The sequence below is a fragment of the Staurois parvus genome, unplaced genomic scaffold (assembly GCF_062004578.1).
Source record: "Staurois parvus isolate SC_StPar_1 unplaced genomic scaffold, SC_StPar_1.0 ptg000210l, whole genome shotgun sequence".
Lineage (NCBI taxonomy): Eukaryota > Metazoa > Chordata > Amphibia > Anura > Ranidae > Staurois > Staurois parvus.
The window spans coordinates 1,964,509-1,990,344 of NW_028318006.1; the positions used below are offsets into that span (position 1 = coordinate 1,964,509).

Consider the following 25,836-nt stretch of genomic DNA (forward strand, 5'->3'; position numbering starts at 1 on the left):
GTATGATCACAGTGTATAAATACATAAATGGTTCATATAGTGAACTTGGTGTAAAATTATTCAATGCAAAAGACTAGGGACACATTAAAAACAAAACAAAAGGCAAAGGCTCCAGGCAGGAGCTCCTATGACATATATTTTTTTTCTGCCGGCTGGCAGAGAACAAGCAATTCAGGCAAGTTCAAATTACTATAAAAAGGGCCTGCAAGCCCATATTCATTGAACAATTAAATCTATGGGGTTAATTTACTAAAACTGGAGAGTGCAAATCTGGTGCAGCTCTGCATAGAATTCAATCAGCTTTCCGTTTTTTTTTTTTTTTTTTTTTTTTTACAAAGTTTAATTGAACAAGCTGTAGTTAGAAGCAGGCTATCATGCATAGCTACACCAGATTTTGCACTCTCCAGTTTTAGTACCACCCCTATGGGTTACTTTCTTTCCATAAAATCAGTTGATATTGCAACCCTATACTTGTATTAGACTTTTGTCAAGAACACTTGATGGCTCTTCCAGTCTTGTGAGAATTGTGAAAGTGGGAGTGGGTACCTGTCACAAAAAGGTACCCATTCCCAGGGGAACAAAAAACACCAACTATGGTGTCCGTTTATGAACCAGCAGTAATAGATCGCTGCTCAGTTCTCCGGCATTCTCGGAGAACACAGTTCTCCTGTGAATGCCGTTTATGAAGCATATGTAGATCAGTTCTCCAAACGAAGGGAGAACGGTCTACAAAAGCTGGAAAACGTCTGATTTTATTATAATCTCGCGAGATTACAGTAAAAGATCAGTTTACTAAGCAGAAGTAAATTATCTCTGCTTAGTTTGCGGTCCCTCCAATTCTCCAGCTCTGGGCTGGAGAATCTGGAGGGAGAACACAGATCTCCAGTGAAGGGCTGAACATGTTCTCCTGAGTGTCATAAACTGTGAATGACCAGAGAATAGCTGCGATCCTCTGAATCGCAGCTATTCTCTGTGTCAACTTTGTTAGAGGAGGGACCTTCACTTAATCAACTTTAAGAGCCTGTTCACACTTGGGCGTTTCCAATCTTGGGCAGAATCGCCACAAGCTTATTCTAGCTGATGTCTCCCTCGTTCCTGGGCAGATTGATAGCAGCGGGAGCCATTAGCTCCCACTGCTGTCAATCAAATGCTGTGCTGAGGAAAAGTGTCTTTCCATGGGAGCACCTGCTGAAGATGAAGGGCCAGTAGTGCTGCCAGGGGACCCTAGAAGAAGAGGATTGGGCTGCTCTGTACAAAATCACTGCACAGAGCAGGTAAGTAATAAAATGTTTGTTATTTTTAATAGAAAAAAAAAAAGCTTTGATGTCACTTTAAGTACTGAAGAGGATAGCAAGTTGTTGTTGTGGGCTGTGTGTGTTAATGGTTTTATTCTTTTTTGGGGGGAGCTCTGCAGTAAGGTCTTGTTTATTCTTCATTTGCTGTTGAAAGAGCCATCCGCATTCAGATTGCCCTTCAGAGAGCATTTTACAGGTGGTGAGGAGACATTGTATCGCTTCTCACTGCCTGTTTTAACCCCCCTAAATGAAAAGCTACTCAGCCACACTGCATGCATTGTGCACAGTTGTAGGGCACTTGCATTGCAGCGTTTTTAACTTGAATGGGTCACATTCAGCAGACAGTAGTGAAGTGTGGTAAAAACTGAACTCGCAGAGTTTTAGCTGCCATCAATTTCAAAACTATCTTTTTTTTTTCTTGAAACAGTACATTTTTTGAATTTAAGCATTTGATATGTTTTCTATCGTGAATAAATTACAGCTTTGAGTTTTACAGATCTAGTGCATTCTGTTTTCATGTAGGAAAAAGTCCCAACTGTTTTGGGATTGGGGCTGTATTGATGACTACTCACAACATAACTTTGTATCCAGCTCTGTATCAATCTCCATATTAAATATGAACTATGCCATAGATGTGTCATCTAATGCTAATTTGCTGGATCTGGAATACTGAACGGATACTTTGCAGACCTAGAATATATCACTGGTGGTGAGAAAGGGATTACTGTTCAGTACCTACAAACATTCAACCAGAGTTCAAAATACCTTAAAAGCATTTGTCTTTGCCCTCTTTCACAACATCTGGTTTATCCGCATAGAATTAATGTCATGCGGTTTTACTAGAGGAATAGCTATGCAAATTGTATATCAATAGATTCCAATTAGTATCAGTAACCTCAATTCCAAAAGCTTCCACCTGATCCAAATCTTTATCAGGACTTTGGGATCTACAGCGTTTCCCAATGTGATTATTTTCACCAAGAGCTAGTAGTACAGCTGACATGCTGTAGATTGAATGAGTGTAACAAGCCATATATAGTAACACATAATTTGTTCCACAAGTGATAGATTTGGGAAGGCCTGTCCCACTGTGTTTTACAGCTTGCTTCCTATTCCATATATAGCCACATATACAGTTCTTAAACAAAGGTAAAATGGAATCACATTTTAGAATTCTGTCACAGAGCCAGAAAAAAGGGGTTTACATTTTCTTTCTCACATATGTAATACCAGTTTTTCTGGTTTGCTTTCAGAAGGTCAGCAGTTCTCTGATTAAGCCTCACGTTTTGCAAACATATTTTGTAGTGGTGCATGAAATGAAAAAATTTTGGTCCAAAACCGAAAATTCAGGATGCATTTGGCCAAAAACTAAAACCGAAATAGTGTGTGTGTGTGTGTGTGTGTGTGTGTGTGTGTGTGTGTGTGTATATATATATATATATATATATATATATATATATATATATGTGTGTGTGTGTGTGTGTGTGTGTGCTATATTCAACTTTTTAATTTAATATCATGCATTTAAATGAATATGAATTTATTTTCAGCACCTTTTCGGCCAACAGGCTGCTTTCACCCTGAGCAGCTTTTGCATTAAAAAAGAGTCGCAAGAAAAGCTTAAAAAAAAAAAAAAAAAAAATGCATCCCATCCCTTTGTCTTCACACTGGTCCGTTGCGCTTCCCTTGCGATGCTAAAAATCCTGCTTACCCATTTTTGGTGCATATTTGGCAAGTTTAAAAAAAATCTCCCCATTGAGGCCTGGTTCACACCAATGCAGTTTTTTGGGCTTTTTTTTTTTTTTATTGAGCTGCTGCATTTTTGGGAAGGATCAGGGACTTTTTTGAAATGCAAAATTTCGCATTTTTGGTTCAATAGGCTTCAAAGGAGGTGCTGCAGAAAAGGCATTTAGTGCATTTTTTACGTGTTTTCACGTGGTTGCCTGCGTTCTGGATACAGTTTTGTGCCAAAAAAATCAAAAAACGCATCAGAAATGTACTGCAAAATGCAAACTGCATTGGTGTGAACCAGGCCTTAAATGCATTGTAAAGACATTAAAATGCACACGTGATGCGTTTGTTACGTTTTGTATTTTGTAATCTGCCCTGCAACAAGCTGGCCAAAAATTAAAAAAAAAAAAGCAAAACTCATCAAAAAATGCATCAAAAATGTTCGCACAAAAACATCCATGCAAATATGCAAAACTGACAGTACGCAAACTGCATTTGTGTGAATCCGGCCTGAAGTGCATTGAAAACGCATCAAAAACGTGTGTTGCGTTTTTGCTGCATTTTGGGTTTTAATATGCCCGGCAACAAGTTGGCCCAAAAAAAAAAAAAACCACACCGCAAAACGCATAAAAAATGTACATGCAAAATGGACAAACTGCATTGGTGTGAACCCGGCCTGAAATGCATTGAAAACCTATAAAAATGCACACATGAAAAAATCACCCTTAACATGGAAAAATCAAGGTAAAATCGTGCGTTTTTCAGCGGCAATTATCAGCACCTTTTTTCATATCAGCAAAATGCTAATAACACTATTTTCGGCCAATACATTTCAGCCACCCATATTTCGGTGCATCCCTAATATTTTTTTATTATTTTTGATAGTAAGTAATCTGTTACAAAACAGTAATATTGTCAGGATATCTTTGGGTTTGTGAACAAAGGACTCCGGAAATCTAAGTCCAAAAATAAAAAATCTGTAGAACAGGTAAGTGCTGCATAAATTTAATTTTGAGGTGTGTGCAGAATAGAAATAAATCCACATTATGGGTTTTGTTTGGAAATAACACATTATTTAACCTTTTTTATTTTTTTTAATTTTTTTAGCTCTTATTTTGAGAGGTTCACAAAGTAAATTACATACATAGAATCTCACTTTTTGGTGTTGTGAGTGTTTTGGGATTAGTGGTGGCCTGGTTTCCTCCTGGAACCTTGTAGGGCTTAAAACTGCATTAAAACAAAAAAGGTAATACACTGCTGAAAAAAATTCAAGGAACACTTTTAGTCAGTTAAACTCCTGGGATATTGATCTGGTCAGTTAAGTACCAGTTAGTTTTAGCTGCTTTGGTGTTAATGAAATTTACAACAGGTGCACTAGATGGGCAACAATGAGACGACCCCCAAAACAGGAATGGTTTTGACAGGTGGAGGCCACTGACATTTTTTCCCATACTTGTCTTTTTCTGACTGTTTTTCACTAGTTTTGCATTTGGCTAGGGTCAGTGTCACTACTGGTAGCATGAGGTGATACCTGGACCCTACAGAGATAGCACAGGCAGTCCAGCTTCTCCAGGATGGCATATCAATATGTGTCAGAAGGTCTGCTGTGTCTCCCAGCACAGTCTCAAGAGCATGGAGGAGATTCCAGGAGTTGGGGTAGTTACTCTAGGCGAGCTGGGCAGGGCCGTAGAAGGTCCTTAACACATCAGCAGGACCAGTATATGCTCCTTTGTGCAAGGAGGAACAGGATGAGCACTGCCAGAGCCCTACAAAATGAACTCCAGCAGGCCACTGGTGTGATTGTCCCTGACCAAACAATCAAACAGACTTCATGAGGGTGGCCTGAGGGCCCGACGTCCTATAGTGGGCCCTGTGCTCACTGCCCGGCACCATAGAGCTGAATTGGCATTTTCTGTTGAACACCAGAATTGGCAGGTCTGCCACTGGTGCCCTGTGCTTTTCACAGATGAGAGCAGGTTCACCCTGAGCACATGTGACAGACGTGAAAGGGTCTGGAGAAGCCGTAGAGAACGTTATGCTGCCATCATTCAGCATGACCATTTTGGTGGTGGGTCAGTGATGGTCTGGGGAGGCATATCCAAGGAAGGACACACAGACCTCTACAAGCTAGACCAGCAATGGGCAAACTACGGCCCGCGGGCCGTATACGGCCCGGCGGACCTTTTAATCCGGCCCGCGGAGCTAGGCTCCCGCTAGGCTCCTCTCACAGTCCGCCCTGAAGACCGGTGTAGCATGAAAATCTGTCTCCTATGAGGATCTGTCCCCCTCGACGTATCTGCGCATGTGCCGGAGATCGCCGATCGGCTGCTAATGCCTGAAACTGGCACATGCGCAGATACGTCGAGGGGGACAGATCCTCATAGGAGACAGATTTTCATGCTACACCGGAACGGCGCGGGAACACGGCGAGAGGAACGCTCGAAGCAAAGGTAAGTGAATTGACACAGGGGGGACTTGGGGACTTAATATGGGGGATGAATTACTATAGGGGGGATGAATTACTATATGTGGGATTCATTACTATGCTTACTATGGGGGAATATTACTATACTTACTATGGATGACACATACACATCATTCATCTACTCTTGGTCCGGCCCCCGGGTCCAATATATGAACCCATTGCGGCCCTCAAGTCAAAAAGTTTGCCCACCCCTGAGCTAGACAAAGGCAGCCTGATTACCATTAGGTATCGGGATGAAATCCTTGGACCCATTGTCACACCCTACGTTGGTGCAGTGAGTCCAGGATTCCTTCCGGTGCACGACAATTCCCGGCCTCATGTGGTGAGAAAATGCAGGCAGTTCCTGGAGGATGAAGGAATTGATACCATTGAATGGCCTCCACACTCTCCTGATCTTAAATCCAATAGAACACCTCTGGGATATCATGTTTCGGTCCATCCGATGCCACCAGGTTGCACCTCAGTGATGCCCTGGTCCAGATCTGGGAGGAAATACCCCAGGACACCATCTGTCATCTCTTTAGGAGCATGCCCTGACGTCAGGCATGCATACAAGCACGTGGGGACTATACAAACTACTGAGTACCATTTTGAGTTGCTGCAATGACATTTCAGCAAAATGGACTAGCCTGCGGCATCATTTTTTGATTTTCAAGTTGTTTTTGAATTCAGTCCTCTGTAGGTTGATCATTTTCATTCCCATCAAACTATGGGGCATCCTTACGTTCCTAACACATTACCCAGTCCATATCAGTATATATATTCAGCATGATTTTTATCCCCATTGAGATCTGATGTGTTTTCAAAGTGTTCCTTTAATTTTTTTGAGCAGTGTATATTGCAGCTTTTCAATCTTTAGATGTGGTGGTTGCATTAGTTTTTCTTGCTTCATTTTTTTCATTTATTTCACCTGGTGATCCAGCCAGTAACACACTTCTTGTCTCTGAGTGTTTGCATTGTGAGTGAAGTAGTAGACACCTTTGGACAAAAGCAATATCAATCTTGGAAAAAGGTAGTGTTATACTAGTACATTAAGATGGATTTGATTGACAAATTGAAGCTGAACTCCAGCTAATACTTTGTAAGCATTTACAGAGAAGTTATTTTTCCTTTTGGGGATAAAGGTTTTACAGTGGGTATAGAAAAGAATCCCCCCCCCCCTTTGAAAATAATCATATTTTGTTGCTTTGCAGCCTGAAATGAGGACACACAGTTTATAACATCCAAGGGAAAAATAAAACACCAACATGTCAGCACAAAATTAAAAAAAAAAATCAAAAACATAATCCGCAAGTTGGAGAAAAGATCACCTCCTTCTGTCAGGGTTTTTTTTTTTTTTTTTTTTTTTTTTTTTAAGTGTTACTAAACCCAGGACCCTGCATTCACTATATCTGGTCTCCAACAGTAAACAGAACATGAAAGTGTAATTATTTTAGTAAATATAAACCGCTAAATACCTTTTGTTATCAGCAGTTAGACCAATCCTATGACTTTTATCAGTGTCCAACCAAGGACATGTTAAAGCTTGTAGGAGGAGTTTTCATTCTGCTGCAGGAGCATGCAGGACCCCTGACCTCTGGACAGCACGGATTGGCCCTGTGCTGATCACATGCACTCTCCCAAGGAAAAAAAAACAAACCTTTCTAGCAATACATACCACACTGAGCATGTGCAGAGTGACGCCACATGATATGTCTTATCAGGAGATAAGAGGGGGACACTGGAAGAAGGAGAGGATAAGAGAAGTCAGGATTAAGCAGTGTTTTTACACAATGTGGTGGATTAACCCCTTAGGTTTCACAGTGAGTATAACAAGCATGCTTTGCTGCATATACAGACTGATTTTACTGTTGTGGGTTTAGTAACACTTCAACCACCTTTTGGTTTAACTACAGCATTTAGTTTTTTGGGATATATCTCTACTAACTTTGCACATCTAGATCCTGCAACATTTGCCCACTCTTCTTTGCAGAACTGCTCAAGTTCAGTAAAATTTTATGGTGACTGTGGACTGCAATCTTCGCATATTTTCAAAGGGTGTAAGTCTTGGCTCTGACTAGGCCATGCAAGAACATAGACCTTTTTCGTTAAACAACTGTGTGGTTAATTTTGCTGTGAGCGTTCGGTCATTACCATGTTGGATGGTGAACCTTCTTCTTATTGAAAACTTTTTGGCAGAGGGCAGCAGATTTTCCTCAAGAAGTTGATGGTGTTTTGCCAAATCCATTTTCTTTCTATCCTGACAAGTGCTCCAGTCCCTGCTGCAGAGAAACACCCCCCTAACAGGATATTACCACCCCCATGCTTTACTGTAGGAATGGCGTTATTTGGATGGTGAGCTGTATTGGATTTCCACTAGACATATCGTTTATTGTTGAGGCCAAGTAATTCACTTTTAGTCTCATCTGACCTTTTTCCATGTGGCCTCAGAATCTTCAAGGTGCATTTTGGCAAAGCTCAGTTGTGACTGCATGTGGCTTTTCTTGAGCAGCGGCTTTTTTTTCTTGCAACCCTCCCATACAAGCCACATTTGTGGAGAATTTGTGATTTTGTTACATGCACACTATGAGCACTGTCATAAATTCCTGCAACTGCTTCAGAGTTGCTGTAGGCCTCTTGGACCAGTTTCCTCCTGGCTCTTTCATCCACTTTGGAGCAACATCCTGATCCAGGAAGGGTCTTTATTGTACCAGATACCTTTCATTTCTTAATAATAGACTTCACTGTGCTTTTTGGCAATGATAAAGCTTTTGAAATGTTTTTGCAACCTTCTCCTGTCCACAACTTTTATTCTGGAGATCTCTTGACTGTGCCTTGCCATCTATTGTTGATTGTTTGCTTCAGTTGCACTATCAGAGACTGAAATGCTCCAGGAAAGCTCTCCATATTGAGTTAATGAAATGACCACAGCTGATCACAGTTGAAAGTCAAGTGGATTTGTGAACCATTGCGAAGGTGATTAGCTACACCTGATTGAGCCTTTTTCCAACTCGGTGATTCTGTTTTTGAATTTTGTACAAATGTTTTTGGACATGTTGGTGTTCTATCTTTTACATGGATGTTATATAAATACAACTGGACAAAACAAAACCTGTGTCTGTCATCATTTCAAGCTGCAAAGCAACAAAATGTGATTATGTTTAAAGGGGAGTTATCCTTTTCTATATCCACTGTATATAAATTAATTTAAGCTGACCTTTGTAAGCACCCCTGTTGGGTGTTAATTTTTTTTTCTCAACCCTCTAACTGCTACTTTGTTCGGACAGATTAATGTGTAAAAGGGGAGTTAAAAATAAAAGACTTACTGGCTGAATCACCAGGTGAAAATAAAGTTTAAAAAACATTCAAAAAGAAAACTAATGCAACCACCACATCTAATAGTTCTTGGATGTTTTTCCACCCACTGTAAGGTCTCATGCCTCCTACAAAAGTGTTCTTGCGATTTCACATTCACCCGAGAATAAAATAAGTTGTTCATAAGAAGCTTAGGAAAGTAATGGTGATTTAAATGTTGTTAACTGTTTTCCAGGCTGCCAGCTCTATAGATGCTGAAGATGGCTTGCGTTTTATGCAAGAAATGATTGAACTCTCCAGCCAACAGCAGAAGGAACAGCAGTTGCCACCACGTGCGGTTCAGATAGTTTCTCATCCATTTTATGGAAGAGTGGTATTGACTGCAGGTCCTGCTCAGTTTGGAATGGATCTCTCCAAGAACATTGCAGGGGTATGTGAGTACTGGTGTTTAAATTACATGTGTTAGCTGCCTGGAAACCTTTCCTGAGAAAAGTATACATTGCCATTGGTGACCTTCTACAAATCGCAGTCCCATGGCTGTCATACTGACGTTCTGGCTGTTTTCGTTTGTTGATACCTGACTGGGGACATGTATGCAGATCTAACAATTCTAACAGTTAAATGAAGTGATAGGATCTGCAATGTTAGTCTATTTGGTGGCTCCTTCTACTGATATATTTTAGTAAATGTTGTTTTCCAAATGGTGGGAAAAGTGGTATTTTAAGAGGAGCCCTGAAACTAGGAGTCTTTATGTTCACCAGCAGAGTTCAGCAGTTATCATTTATTGAAATATCAGATGTCAGGATGGCTGACTCTTAGGAGTCTACAGGTGAAACTTGAAAAATTAGAATATCGTGCAAAAGTTCATTTATTTCAGTAATGCAACTTAAAAGGTGAAACAAATATATGAGATAGACTCATTACATGCAAAGCAAGATAGTTCAAGCCGTGATTTGTCATAATTGTGATGATTATGGCTTACAGCTCATGAAAACCCCAAATTCACAATCTCAGAAAATTAGAATATTGTGAAAAGGTGCAATATTCTAGGCTCAAAGTGTCCCACTATAATCAGATAATTAAGCCATAACACCTGCAAAGGGTTCTCATATATTAATTTCACTAATAATTAAATTTAAGTTGCATTACTGAAATAAATTAACTTTTACACGATATTCAAATTTTTTGAGTTTCACCTGTATGTACAATAAAAAGTTTAACTTTAGGTTACTGTCAACATATACTTAAAAATATATTTGCATAAAAAGTGTTTCCCCTATATTCCTACCCCCTTGTGTCCTCTACTAGTTTTTGCTAGTGTCCTAAGATGATAGACCTCTTCTCTCTTGCGGAGCAATCACTCTTAGCTTAACTAATTTGGTGTTTTTCTTTGGAATCGGCAATCAGTTTTTCACTCAAGCTCCTCACTATCTTCTAATACAATAGAAGCAGTGCATCTGGATTGGTGCAACCTCCGTAAAGTTGATATGTCATGCTGCTTCAGGCACGTCATCCTGGTTGGGAGCTGAACTCAGCACTTTGTGCAATGCGTGTCATTTAGCTGCAGTGTGCTGTACAGGTTCAGAGTCGTGGTCCATCCCTATGGAACCCAGACCCTGAAGATAGCTTTGGGGGTATGCACACCATGACAGGCAAAGCCTGGACTCACTATAGGAATTCGTAACATGGACAGGTAAGGCAGGGTCTGTTTTTTACACAGTTACTGTAGGCCCATAGCAAGTATGGGTCACACTATGTCCATTACTTGCTTTACATTGTTTGTATGTATTCTGAATAATATGCATTTACATGCAAAAAAAAAAAATCAGCAAAGCAGCAATATGTGTGAAAATTCAGCCATCTGGAGCTTAGTCTCAAGTGGATGACTAGGTGTTACATCACACCACGGGCTTCGCGCTTTATAAAGAACTCTAGGCAGAGTTGCTGGTAAAGTGCTCAGGCACTTCTTCCTATCTTGTAGCCACAAGGGCTTGCCAACAGGGCAGTCTGCACCCGGGTTGCTGTGTACTCCTCGGACATGCTTGCCTAATTTCTGCACGTTTCTACTGTGAGTACACCACTGGGGAATATGATCGCCCATAGCAATGGCAGAAACCAGGCATAAGGGATAAGTTCAGATGATCATAATGATGATACTGCCCTTGCACTGGAGCAGGACCCAGTTTTAACACTGGTCTCTGCATTTTATTCTAGCTTTCATCTCAGGCATACAACAAGCAGCCTACCTGGCTAAGGCAGACTTTTCTGCAGCTCTGTCACAATTTCCCAGATAACGAACTGCTTTAATATAGCTGTCACTGCCCAGGTCTCAGAAATGCCTGGCTCCTTCTCAAGCCCCACCATTTCTACCTGAAGAAGACCTGAAAGAAATGCTAGAGGAGGCTGTAGGCTCCCACACAATTGATGTTACTGCATCACTAAGTATGCTTGCCAGAGCTGAAGTGCTCACTTCTGCTCTGCGCAAAGGCATTGGCATTGTCACACTTAATTCTCTATCTCGCCATGCCACTTTGGGTACAAAGAAACCTGATAAATCTAAAAATACATTCTCTGTGCATGAACAAATAGAATAAACAAGCTATGGTGAATGGGTAAATCCAGAAAAGATTTTCACCTCTCCAAGAACCATTGCCAAGCTCTATCCAGTTGAAAAAAAGTTCTCAAAAAGTTGTCTGTTCTGGCAGTAGACCCTGCCTTTTCAGTCTTAAACAAATCTCTTACTGTACCAATTGAAGATGTACCTACATTCAAGGATTCTGCTTACAGAAATTTTGAGATGCTCTTAAAGGCTCTTTACTCTCACAGGCCCAGGTCTGCAACCATCTATTGCTTCAATTTCTGTCAGCCAGACTGCAGATAATTGGACTAGATCAATATACAACCAACACCATCCTGTATTCCAGGACTGTTTCTTGGCAGTAATTATATCAGTTGCCTTCTGCTTTGTTTTTTTGTGTTGATGCCCTAGAACAAGTTATGGCACTGCTCTCTGCATGTGCAGAATCTTGTGGCTCAAAGCCTAATCAGCTGAAACTGCTTGTAAAAGACACCTCAGTTTTATAGTTTTATGCCCTTTGAATGTCCTTCTTACATAGCGCAATAGGGAAAGAGAGGGAGAGCCAACTAAGTGTAGTATTGAACCATTTTAATTTATTAAAATCACAATTCGCTCCTCATAATATGAGATAAAAATACAGGTATCTGCTTGTATTCCCGTTATTACCCATCCTGCTGTAACGCACTGACAGCACAAGTTGGTAGTGATGTCCCAATGGAATAATTCAGTGAAGAAGAGTTGTAGCTATGCTTTTGGAGCTTAACCATTTCAAATCTGGACACTTTTATCCCCTTCCTGTCCAGGCAAATTTTCAGCTTTTAGCTGTCACACTTTGACAATTGTGCTGTCATGCAACACTGTAACCATATGAATTTTTTAGCATTTTTTTTTAGACAGATGAAAATTTTATTTTGGTGGTATTTATTCACCACTAGGATTTTATTTTTCTTTACTATATAAATGAAAAAGTCCAAATATTTTGAAAAAGTGTTTTTCTTATAAAATTTTGCAAATCAATAATCTTGCTTCATAAATTTTGGCCAGCTATCTTTTTAGTAAAAAAAAAAATAACCCAAATTAGTTTATAACCAAAAATTATTTAAAAAAATTATTTTTTTACATTTTTATTTTATTTTTTTATATTATTTGGTTTTTTTTTTAACATACTGTCACCCTAGCAGTGCAGTGATGAAGATTTTTTTTTTTTTTAACACGGATTGCTTTTACACCATAAAGGCTGTAAAAGCAATAATTTCTCCTTCTCTCTGACTTCATTCTTGCAGCCATTGAGAAATCCTGTGAGAGCTGTGATTGGTCACAGCTTGTCACATGGTACAAGGCTGTTGTGAAAGGCCCTGTACCATGTGACTTCTGTGATCATTCACAGATTTCACAAGTAGTAAGCAATGATGTCAGAAGTGACATCTTGCTTACTACTATTCATGTGATCACTGATTGGCCAATCAGTGATCACATGATTGGGATCTCACACAGAGACCCCGTACAGCGATCAGCGCTCCCAGGAAGCACACACAGGCTAAAATAGCGGGTGCCATTTATGAACGGCAACCCGCTCCTGCCCTGTTCCTGTCCAGCTTTTTATATACATGGGCTGGAGAGGAAGTGGTTAAGAAAGGAGTGTGTGTGCTTCGAAATGCGTAGCCACACCTCTTCACCAGAAGACTCTGCGGCCTCCATCCTCAAGGGTTTCTACCTCATCCAAATGCACAGCATCTCAGTGCTCTACCCAGGCTTCAACTTCTAAACCAGTCCTTTTGTCACAAGACCTGGAGCAAAAAATCCATCAAGTCTTCCCCCAATTTTCTTTCCAATAAAGAGCCCCTGAGGCCTTTTTGCACTTTGCAATAGGAAATAGGAGACAACCGCTTTGTTTCACATCCTTTTGACCTGTCCTTTGCTACCAAAGTTTTCACAAAGACACTTGCACCTATTCTTTCCCTTCTATGCAAAAATGAAGAATATGGTAAAATGTCCCACCATTATTTAGACTGTTTTTGTCAACATTCCAATATATAAAGACCAAGAAAAAATTAATTCCCCTGGGACTTTATATGGCAAAAACTGCAGTGAATATACAAAAGTATAAAACAGTAATTTCTACAAAAAATTATTGCGGTAAAAAGAATCAAAAGATTAGATGCAGTGAGTTACAATACAGTGGATCATAGTTCACATACAGAGTACACACAGTGTGCACAAGACCTGCCAGTCTGTAATACATCAACTGACAAATGGGTTAGCAGCCAAAAAGAACTTGTATAGTGATATTGTCCAGATAAATCCAACACATTTCAGAACTCATATTTCCTTCTTCATGGTATAAATATGTCAGGTCTGAAACATAACGTATCAGATAAGTGTGAACAACATAATACATGATATCACTTTGAAAATATGTGAGCAAAATCTGATGACAGATATTCATCGGTAATTGAATGAGGATGCTCTCCAAGTGACACGTCAGGGAGAGGGCATGCAGGGACCCCCCTCTTGGACCATTCACCAGCAAGGACCACATTGCAGCAGCCCATAAGGGGTTCTATCAAGTATAATAGAAGCCATAAATGAAGAAGATCTCCTGTTTATTATTTTACAAAAAAGGGTAGTATAATCTATAGCTTGAGCACATGGATTATTGCTATAGAGGCTCAAATAAAGTATATAATATAATATAATGGTATATTCAATAGCCGAACAAGTCCAACCCAGATAAAGGTAGCAAGAGACACGTATGTGAGCCTATATATATATATATATATATATATATATATATATATATATATATATATTATATATATATATATATATATATACATATATATATACAAACTCACTCCACTAGAAGGAGAATATAAAAGAGTATTATCGCATGGAGCCACCTCAAGATCATCCAAGAGAAGTGAGAATGCAAAGGCTAGTATAAATAGTGGTAATCCAATGCTCGGTTTACTTTCCTGGGGGGGCCTTATGTTCTCTGGCCTCGGCCTTGGGTGTCTATAGTTCACACTTCGTGCTCGAAAGATTCTTGCAGCAGCACTCTGTTGAATCTGTTGACCTTCATTATTGTTGGGCCTGTTGGCACAGTTCTGTTTACCTTGTTATTGCCCACCCTTTTAATTTATTGCTTGGAGATGTCCCAGGGTCTTTGAATATCAAGTCTTTGTACTGTACTTTACAATAAGTTAAAAATAATTTTGACTTGCCTGTAAATTCCATATCTTAGAGTACAGGAAATGGGTCTCCCTCCGCTCTGTTCCTGTGTTACGCTGTGTTATGCTGCTTGCTACTAAAACTGAAGACTCATGGCATTCCTGGGTACCCCCAGGAATGCCATGTTCACTGACCAAGGAGGTACAGGAGGCTGGACAAAGGTTGAATGAAAGATTTCCTGTGGTTCCAGGAGTGCAGTTGTCTGCAGGAGAGAACTGGTGTCTATCAGGAATATAGTTAGCTGGGTGTGCAAATGGGTCAATTCAGACTGCAGGCAGAAACATGGTCAATAAACAGGCAAACGATTGACCCAGATAGCAGGCAGAAACATGGTCCATAAATAGACCAAGGTCAATACAGGTGGCAGGCAGTGGCAACACTGCACAGGTGTGGTAATGATCAGGAATGCTGTTCACTGCACTGAATCTGGTGACACTCTACTAATGTGGCAGAGACCAGGGACTCTGTTGATGGCTGCACTGGCTTTGGTGCCTATGGCACTGGTGTGGCTAGTGGACAGAAACATTGTAGCTGGCTGCACTGATCTGGTGACATTGTCACTGGTGTGTTTGTGATCAGGAATACTGTTGCCAGCTACATTGGTCTGGTGACACTGTGATTCGTGTGATAGTGATTGGGAACACTGTGAGTGGTCTCACTGTCTACATTCGGGACCCTGCCTGAAGGGGCCCCAGACTTGCCAGCGTTTATAATAAAGAAAAGGCTGGTTGGTGTATCCTGGAGCTGGGAAGTTTATGCACATGACTATTAATATATCTGGAGAGTCTGCTTGAAACCTGAAGCTCCGGTTAAAAGGTCAGGCACAGTGGGGCCTTTTTATAATATAATATAAAGGTGAAACTTGAAAAATTAGAATATCTTGCAAAAGTTCATTTATTTCAGTAATGCAACTTAAAAGGTGAAACTAATATATGAGAGACTCATTACATGCAAAGCAAGATAGTTCAAACCGTGATTTGTCATAATTGTGATGATTATGGCTTACAGCTCATGAAAACCCCAAATTCACAATCTCAGAAAATTAGAATATTGTGAAAAGTTGCAACATTCTAGGCCCAAAGTGTCCCACTATAATCAGCTAATTAAGCAGTGAACGGAAGGTCTTCAAAGGCTTCAGCCTTTTTTTATATGTGTGATCGCTGTGATTGGCCAATGCTATAATCACAGATTACGTTGGTGCGTTACCTTGGGTTGCCGCTCCCCAACCGCTTAGATGACTTTAGATAACCTCGGGGCCGATCGCACTTCCTCATGATGGTGACGAGACATTCAGATGTCTGCCCTATGAACTTTCGATGGTATTTTCTAAGCCTACCATGGTGATCACAAGTAACAGGGAATCAGCGTTCAATTCCAGAGAGGGATCCTGAGAGATAGCTACCACATCCAGAAAAGGCAGCATGCGCTCAAATTACCCACTCCCGACTTGGGGAGGTAGTGACGAAAAATAACAATAATAAATATCGGATTTTACATTTTGACCTTAGATTTGCTTTAATAACAGTTGAGCAGTATATCAGTTTAGCTCATCCGAGTATTGGAGTATTGTTTCTGTCAATATCAAAACCTTGGATAGGTGTGCCTAATAGAGGGACCTATGAGTGTAGATTACACAATAAATAATCTTTGAATTCGTGGTCAAGTATGCTAGCATGTTCTAGCTTTTGTTTTTACATTATCAACTACAGTAGCAATAGAGCAGTCTGGAAATTATGGATGCAGTACTTATAGGAACTTACCCTGTTTTGTAATGTTATGCTATGGTGAGGCTTTGATCCAGATCCAAATCTTTGGAAAGTTGTTTCATGAAATGCAGTTAGTATAGTTATCCAGAAAATAATTTGATCCTGATGTGTTCATTACCATTCTGTTTCCACAGACCCGGGGCTTTGTAGCCAAAGCTGAACCTTACAGTGGCTGCTCAGAAATAACAAATGCTGAAACCATCAAAGGGAGAATTGCACTTATGCAGAGAGGTCAGTGCATGTTCGCAGAGAAGGCTCGAAATGTACAGAAATCTGGAGCCGTTGGAGGAATTGTTATTGGTAGGTGCTTAGAAAAGGTGATAGTTTTTATTCTTCATCTATGTTCTTACCTTGCTTGATGCCCTGCCCATCCAGAGTTTTTGTGTTTCTCTGTAGTTCATTTTTCTAATGTGATCATTGTGTGGCTTATTAGACGGTAAGCTGAACTCCATGCAGTTATAAATTAAACAAATTAATGTAACTCTACCTGCCTAATTGTATGTTTAAATGCAAGCAGCACAAGAATCTAAATTTTGACTTGAGAGGGGGAAAGATCAGCATTAAAAGCCAATCAATTAAGCTGTGGTGAAAGGGACACGCTGATAGGACAGCGTAAAGTTACAGAGAAACGAACTCATCAGTATGCTGCTTCTCCTTTCAATGCCCAGTCACAGGGTGAAGGTGAAGAAGAGACTTATAAGGATTACTGAATTGCATTTGAGAAAAAACAGATCTCCTCCACTTCCAGACAGGGCTTTGCTGTGTGACAAAGCTGTGTAAATGTCAGGGCTGGATACACAAACACAAATCTGTTGGCAGATAACACAGATACCTTTTTTGCCTATTCTCTGTCTTATTGTACATTCCAGGACACAGGGTATTTTTACATTCATTATAGGATTATGCTGCCATCTTCAGATGATTGAACATTGGCAAAAAGACAGGCAATCCACTCACAGGCATGACCCCTCCCTTACAGTGTGTAAGTCATAGTCATGTCTGTGCAGTCTCTGCTAGTTTTAGCTAATTGTCTCCTGGGATTAGGAGACTGGCATATCCAGCTCTGCTATCTACAGCAATTGATTAAAGAGGAACGGTACCCGGACTGGAAACATGGGGACTGCTTTTTATATTACCATTCAGCACAGAACTCTGTAACGGGACTCTATGCAATGATGTATTGCCTGGTGGACTGGCTGAATGCTCCAGGTGATCCCCACCTTGGGAGTTGTGTCCCTGAACGCATTTGTGACAAGGCGCAGTGAAGGGTGAAGTTTGGACTCCACCAGTAAGGGGGTCCCATATCCCTTTATTAGGTAGAGAGGAACATGGACACAGATCCTCTTGCCCTGTATCTACTTGAGAACAGTTCCTTGTGGCTCTGATTCTGTTCATCTGTCTGGTTTTTCTGCTTTTCTTGTGTCAGGGGAGGAATTCTCATCTATTGTTACTGGGTTACATCACCAGCTTTCCAGAATCCTTTCCGCTAACAACCTGAAATTTGTGGGAGTGGGTCAAAGCCTCAAGGTCTGGGCACACTGGATGTCAAAAAACAAACACCCTGACCATGTTGATACAGAGTTGGGAAGGTACCTGGAGGATTTTCCCTGTGCTCTTAGTTTCTTGGTGGATGCTTTTAATGGACTTCATTCAGCAGACCTTGCGGCTGGGCCTCCTGGCGGTGCACACATGCAAGATTTAATGGCTGAAATGTTGGTCAGCAGAGCTACTACTGGCCAAGGTAATGGTGGGAAAGAGTACACTGTTGTATCGTAAAAAGACACTGTTGCTTTTTTTTTTTACAAAAGACATTCTTTAGGTCACACCCAAGTGTTGGACTTCCAAGACAGCAGGAAGTTTTCCCAAGTGCAGAAGTTTTATGTGGAATCAGTGTGGTCAGTGGCTGCCTCCCTGCTTGTCTGCACATCCCAATATTCCCACCTTTCTAAGGGTTCCCACGATTTGCATGGGAAGACTGCCACTTTTAGTTTGTGGCCCTATCATTTTGTCTGTCCAGTGCTCTGAGTATTCACCAGGGTACTAGCCCCGGTCTTGGGGCTCCTGCATACTCAGGATATTCATGTCATAGGTTAACTGGACAAATTGCTTCTGAGAGAGCAGTCTGCTCCACTTGTGGAGCTCAGTGTGATTTGAACAGTGAAAATGCTGGAGAGGTTTAGATGAGATTTCAATTCAAGTCAGACTTCTATCCTTACACAAAGGTTGAAATATTTAGGCCTGATGCTAGACATGGTTCAGTTGAGGGTGATCCTACTCCAGGACAAGCGCCTGGGGTGAGAACACTCGACTAAAACACCAGATGCAGAGGGGGCTGTTGCAGTTTACACAATTAGCATTTATTTGGTTTATAATGTCTATAAATGAGTGTTCTGTCCCCACATGAAGGCGAATGAAGGTATAACTGATAATAGCTGTGTAACTTCCTACCTTCGTATCCAAGCAGTGGAGCAGACCGGACCGGCAGATGCTCAGGTTAGATGGATCCAAACGTATACACGGGAATGAAATCAGCGTGGGTTTATTTGGTCCAAATACAGCGACAAACAGTGATACAATACTGTAAGGTAGTAGAGGTATTGATGCTGTCCTGTAATATCTTTCCTGAGGCTAACTGCTGGTCAAAAACTGATGCCTTCACAAGCCCAGGGTATTGAATGTCCTGTCACACAGCTATATAGCAGATAAAATGGCTGCAGGAAGTGACCAGAACCAAGGCTTGCCTAAAACCACGCCCAGCAGAGAAAACACTTACTAGCTATAACAGAGGCATGCAGCATGCAAATTCTGGCCAGCAGATGGCAGCAACAGATCAAGACATAGAAACAAACATGGTGAAATAAGAATTGGTGATACAATGCACAGTTAAATAACAAATATGAGGGGAACAGCACACTCCCCGTCTGAAATTCCATAAGGGATTTCACTATGACGAATGTCCATAAAATATAAAACAACCTGTAACAAAGAACATGTTAGAATGCAATAAACATAACAATATAGTAGATTCCGAGTTGGAATAGAGAAGAACCACAAAGTTCAAGTTCAGGAGAGTTCACCCAGCAGGAATGTTCTCGATGGGTAGTATCAAAATGAGTTCGTTAATTGGCCTTGCGAATATTTTAAGCTCACCCTTTCTGAAGATCTTCAACTCCACTTTACGGACCTTGCCATCCTTGCTAGGAAGAACCTTTGTAATTAGTCCCATAGGCCAGTCAATCCGTACGGTATGTTGCTCCTTCATTAACACGAGGTCGCCTTCTTTTAGGTTTGGTTTGTGGTGTTGCCACTTTCTTCTTCCTTGAAGAATATTGAGATACTCCTTTCGCCACCTGTTCCAGAAGTAATCAGCTAGGTATTGTACACGTTTCCAGTGTTTTTGGTAGATATTCGCATGAGTAAATTCTCCACTAGGTAATAGCGTAATCTCAGTTTTTTGGGTAAGTAGGATAGCTGGAGTCAGTACGGCTGGTGTTTCAGGATCCATAGATACTGGCACGAGGGGTCTAGAATTGATGATGGCTGAAACTTCAGCGAGAAGGGTGACTAGAGTCTCATGTGTGAGTCTTGAAGAGTTTACATCCATCAACATAGAATTCAAGATGTTGCGTGAGATCCCGATCATTCTCTCCCAGGAGCCCCCCATGTGGGAACTATGAGGAGGATTGAAAATCCAGGTGCAACCCTTTTCCGCCAAGTGATCTTGAATGGATTTGGTATCTATGTTCAGTTCTCTACAGGCTCCAATGAAGTTGCTTCCACGGTCAGACCTCAACTGTTTCACTGGTCCTCTAATTGCAAAGAACCGTCTTAAGGCATTAATAAGGCTGGATGTGTCCATGGATTCTATGACCTCTAAGTGAACGGCTCGCACACTCATGCAAGTAAATAGTACAGCCCAACGCTTACTGTTTGCGTGACCGCCACGGGTCCTGCGTGCGGACACCATCCATGGCCCGAAGACGTCTAGGCCAACGTAGGTGAAAGGCGGCTCTGTACATAGTCTGTCCGCAGGCAAATCAGCCATTTGTTGGTGTAGTTGTTTTCCTCTAGCTTTGCGACAGTGAACACAGTCATGCAGTACTTGGGCCACACGTCTTTTCATACCTATAATCCAAAGGCCAGCAGACCGTAACTTGCCCTCAGTGATTTGCCTGCCCTGGTGTTCAGTCTTTTTGTGGTAGTGTCGGATCAGCAAGACGGTGATATGGTGTTTGCTGGGAATGATGAGAGGATTTTGTTCTGCAACTCTTAGGTGGGCTTGATTCAAACGACCACCTACTCTGAGCAAGCCAAAACTGTCAATAACTGGATTTAAGTTGGCAAGAGGGCTTTTTATTGGAATCTGCTGTTTGTTGTATAAGCACTTCCATTCTACATTGAATTCCTCTTGTTGGACGTGACGTATTATGAGGGACTCACTATGAGAGATGTTCTCCACAGAGAAGGGTTTATGGCAGACATGCCAACCGTGACAATCCTTATCTTTGTGAGTATTGTGATAACATTTCGCAATGTGCACTAACCTTGCGATAGTCCTGACGAGTCTCATCCAACTGGAGAAACGTTCAAAGCGCTGGCAACCGAGGCTGGAGGTTTGCTTTGTTCCAGTGACCAATGCACTAACTTCAGCGCGGATTTCTGGATCATTATCCGGATCCTGGATGCTGAAAACTTCCTGTACACATTCGTCCGCCTGTCTTAGCAGAAACTCCGGACCTGTAAGCCAAGTAGAGTTAGTAAAGGAACCTACTGACATAGGTCTAGTGGCATGATATACTTTGAATGAAGGCAAGTAGCAGTACTCGTCGTTCTTCCTTAAGGATGGAGCTGGTTCTGCATGGTTGTTACGGAATATTTTATCCATAAAGGCAACGATGTGTTCTCTCATTTCAGGCTTGCTGTTCATGGTACGCTGAAGAGAGTTAAATCTAGACAGAGCTTGTTCCTGGTTGTTTGGGAGTCTTACCCTGTTAGCTCGGAAGGGTAATGGAGAAACCCAGTGATTGGTTTCGTCTTTAAAGAACTCACTGTCCATTATCTCGACAAATTCTCTGTCCTCTACTGACAAGGCTACTTTATCGTCGTCCTTGGTTGTATGAAAGACTGATCTCCCCAAGTTGTCGGCAAAGAGGGGAGTAATGACGTCAGGTAGTTGTACGAGGCCTGGAGACTTCTCTCTCACCTCATAGTGATGAGGACACGGCTTAATGCAAGTTGTGCGTCCATCTGCACGCACGTACGTTTTGAAGGAGTCAATTCCTGGTTGATTTAAGCATACATTTCCTATGATTACCCATCCCAAGTCCAGTCTCTGGGCATATGGCGCATAGTCAGGACCATTACACTGTTGACGCACCTTGTGTACCCTTAGATTGTCTCTGCCGAGCAGGAGTAGAATCTCGGCGTTGATGTCCATAGGTGGGATAACGTTGGCTAGATGCCTTAGGTGAGGTTGGTGAAATGCAGCTTCTGGGGTAGGAATCTCATCCCTATGGTTGGGTATTTGATCACATTCGATCAGCGTCGGTAAGGGTATTTCCGTATCCCCACTGACAGGAGAAGCGATGAATCCTTGTGCTCTTCTGCCGCTAGTCTCTATGCGGCCCGAGCAGGTGTTTAAGGTATAGGGTTCGGATGGTCCCTTTATTCCAAAGGCTTCAAAGAATTTAGGACCTGCTAGGGACCGGTTGCTTTGGTCATCAATGATGGCATACATTTTTACTTCCTTTCCTGGTAGTCCCTCTGGGTAGACCTTGATCAGGCATATTCGGGCACAACATTTCTCGCACTGGCCCTCCCCACATACATCCAAGCATGAGCAGGAAACAGCAGTCGCTGCATTAGCGTAATTTTGGGGCTCCCCGCCATGACTTGGAGCAGGACTGGTGGTGACGGCAGTAGGTGAATCTCTGGAGAGTGGGATTGGGTGCATAGCTGAGGCATGTCTTTCACTATGACACTCCTCACACTTGATGACAGATTTACAGTCCTTAGCCATGTGCTCCAATGAAGCGCAGCATCTGAAACATACCCCGAGCTCGGTGAGGATTTTCTTGCGCTCCTGTATGGTTTTGGATCTAAACCCTCTACATTTGTTCAGAGAGTGGTTTTTTATGAATGGGACATTCACGATTGAAGGTCTTATCTCCTGATGAGGTAGTGTACTGTTTACCCGTGGGTACTACGGGAGATGGTAGGTTAGTCTTTCTAACACTCACGCTGCTCTTGAAGTCTCTGTGTTTATGCATGACGCTTTCATACCTTGGTGATGTCGCTGAAGCTGTAGTGTTGAACTCCAGGAAGTCGAGGCTGGGGTCATTCCTCATCTGGGACTGTTCATCGATAAACCTACAGAAGTGAATAAATGGGGGAAAGGTGACATCATGCTCTCTTTTGTACCTTGAGACTGATGCCGCCCACTTTTCTTGCAGACTGTATGGTAGCTTCACGACAATTGGGTTCACTCCATGAGCTGTATCCAGGTAGCACAGCCCGGACAGACGAGGGTCACCCTTGGCAAGCTCCAGTTCCATGAGCAGATCACTTAAATCCTGAAGCTTCTGGACATCCTTGAGATTGATCCTTGGAACGTTCTGCAGTCTCTTGAATAGGGCCTTCTCTATTGCTTCTGCACTGCCGAAGGTACGTTCGAGTCTCTGCCAGGCGGCAGCGAGACCTGCTTCTGCTTGTCCCATGTAGACAGTTCTGAGGCTCTTGACACGATTTGTGGAGCCTGGGCCCAGCCATTTGATCAAGAGGTCAAACTCCTGCTCTGCGGTTAGGTTGAGGTTAGCGATGACGGCCTTGAAGGTTGCCTTCCAAGCTCTGTAGCTCTCTGCACGGTCATCAAATTTTGAGAGACTGGTGTTGATTAGCTCTCTGCTCACCATAAACCTGGCAAACTCAGACATATCTGATTTCTCACTGCTTGTGGCCATGACGACTTGTGATGCCCCTGGGGCGTATGGGCTGCCTGGCGTAAAGGGGTGAGATGCTTCCGGGTAGAATGATGTAGCTGCAGGGTTGAGCTGTCGTTTAGCCTCTGTATATTGTGATGACTGCTGCTTGAGCTGTGGAGGTAGGCCAGAAAATGCCTGATAGCGATCTTGCTGTAACAACCGTCCTTGAGAGGGCACTTCCGGGTAACGGTTATTAGGTTGCTCGGGTGCTGTGGGTGGCACTGGTACCGCAGGTAGAGCTGACTTGCAGGTTTCAGTGTTCTCGGCTTGGACGGTACTGCAAACTGGGGGTGGCGCAGATACCTGATTCAGTACATAGTCACTGGTGCGGTCAACTGGATCATCTATCTCCTGTGGTAGCGAGCAGACTGGATCAAGACCTTGGCTCAATGCTTGCTCAAGTAGTCTTACGTTAGCTAATGCAATTTCCTCCTGCATCTCTGATTCAAAAATCTTTATTCGAGCCTCTGCTTCTGCCCTCTTGGCCTCTGCTTCTGCCTCTGCCCTCTTGGCCTCTGCCTCTGCTTCTGCCCTCTTGACCTCTGCCTCTGCTTCTGCCCTCTTGGCCTCTGCCTTTGCAAGAGCTTCTTTTTCTATGAAGGAGCGTCTCGCTTTGGATTGCTCTGCGTTTATGCGGGCCTCTAGTAATCTGTCGCTCAAGGCTGAGCTTCTTGAGCACGATGATCTGTATGACCGAGAGGAATGTTTAGATGAATTTGATCTGTGTGATTTCGTTTCTTGCAAATGCGAGATACGGAGTTCCGCTTTACCTTTAACATCCAGCACCATGACGTCTCTTTGTCTGGCTATTGATTCTGCCTTGCTCAGTTCTGATAGGGCTTCATCGATATTAGAGTCTTTTAGAAAGGTTATATACCTTGTGGACAGTCTATTGTATCTTTCTTGAGCTGTGTCCAGCCGCCCGATGGCAACTTGTAAGCTTGTGGCATCACCTGAGGATTTAAGTCCGGACATGAGGGAGGAAACTCGTTCCCATTGCTCCTCCAGGTTATCACATAGCTCATCTTTCGTGGTGTGATAATTTTCAATGACCTTTACTGTCGGTTTGAGAGAGCGTCTTGGTCGCACGACTTGTTCTGCTGGAAGTGTGGATTCTGTTCCCTGCCCTTCATAATGATCAGCATCAGGTTGTATTTGCTTTATTTCATCACCGGGGAACTGTGCAAAGTCCTTTTCGGCCATTTTGACTTAAGGTGCGCTGTCCCTCTAAGAAAATGAAGTTTTGAATTGGGCGCTGAAAATCGCAGCACGGCTCCGATAGGGCACTTTGAGAAAATTTCTAAGATATTTAGAATGAATTGCGAGGTTTTGCGGCGGCCACAGCAATGTAAGGAGCGTGCATAAACAGTACTTCTATTATGCAAGGAAAGGTTAATATAGGATGTAAAGAATGGCTTGGAGAGTTGTGGAGGACTTCCAGGCAAGACTATAGATACTGCGTATGTCCAGTGCTTCCGCATAGGCTTGTGGAACATGCACTGTAGCCGGGCAGATTTGCTGCAAGTGGGCCTGTTGCTAGGGAGATTCCTGAGTGTGGTACTGGACTCTGAGGGAATCTGTAGCGGGGTATGGACTTTAAGGCAGTTTTTGACTGTTCTGTCCCCACATGAAGGCGAATGAAGGTATAACTGATAATAGCTGTGTAACTTCCTACCTTCGTATCCAAGCAGTGGAGCAGACCGGACCGGCAGATGCTCAGGTTAGATGGATCCAAACGTATACACGGGAATGAAATCAGCGTGGGTTTATTTGGTCCAAATACAGCGACAAACAGTGATACAATACTGTAAGGTAGTAGAGGTATTGATGCTGTCCTGTAATATCTTTCCTGAGGCTAACTGCTGGTCAAAAACTGATGCCTTCACAAGCCCAGGGTATTGAATGTCCTGTCACACAGCTATATAGCAGATAAAATGGCTGCAGGAAGTGACCAGAACCAAGGCTTGCCTAAAACCACGCCCAGCAGAGAAAACACTTACTAGCTATAACAGAGGCATGCAGCATGCAAATTCTGGCCAGCAGATGGCAGCAACAGATCAAGACATAGAAACAAACATGGTGAAATAAGAATTGGTGATACAGTGCACAGTTAAATAACAAATATGAGGGGAACAGCACAATGAGAACAGGAGAGATTAAAAGAGAAGTATGGGGCTGGGAAAAAAAACTTGTGTACTCAGCTAGGTCAATCTGATGCTGCATCTGTCCCCACCATCTCTGCATTGAGAACTGAGCAATCTAACACTGCTGATCGCTCACTTCTCCCCTCCACTCCGAGCAGAGAGAGCAGTGACTGGCCCTCTGCTCTGTCCCTCCAGCGCTAACTGGAGCGCTGGACTGCAGATGGTGTGAGAGCAGCTGGCTTAGGTTCTCAGTGGCATGCTGAATGGCTGAGCCAGTTTGTGGTCAGGCACCTGGGTAGATCCCGACCATATAGTCAGGATATTTCCAGAGC

At 42.4% G+C, this 25,836-nt stretch overlaps 1 protein-coding gene across 3 annotated transcripts in view; it reads left to right on the forward strand.

Annotated features, from left to right (window-relative positions):
• EDEM3 (ER degradation enhancing alpha-mannosidase like protein 3) overlaps window positions 1–25,836 on the forward strand; it is a 117,348-nt gene that overhangs the window by 74,361 nt on the left and 17,151 nt on the right. For all 3 annotated transcript variants that reach the window (XM_089678822.1, XM_089678823.1, XM_089678824.1), the window contains exons 17-18: window positions 9,041–9,235; window positions 16,515–16,680. In XM_089678822.1, coding sequence (XP_089534948.1) covers window positions 9,041–9,235; window positions 16,515–16,680 — 361 coding nt within the window. The remainder of the gene's footprint in view (window positions 1–9,040; window positions 9,236–16,514; window positions 16,681–25,836) is intronic.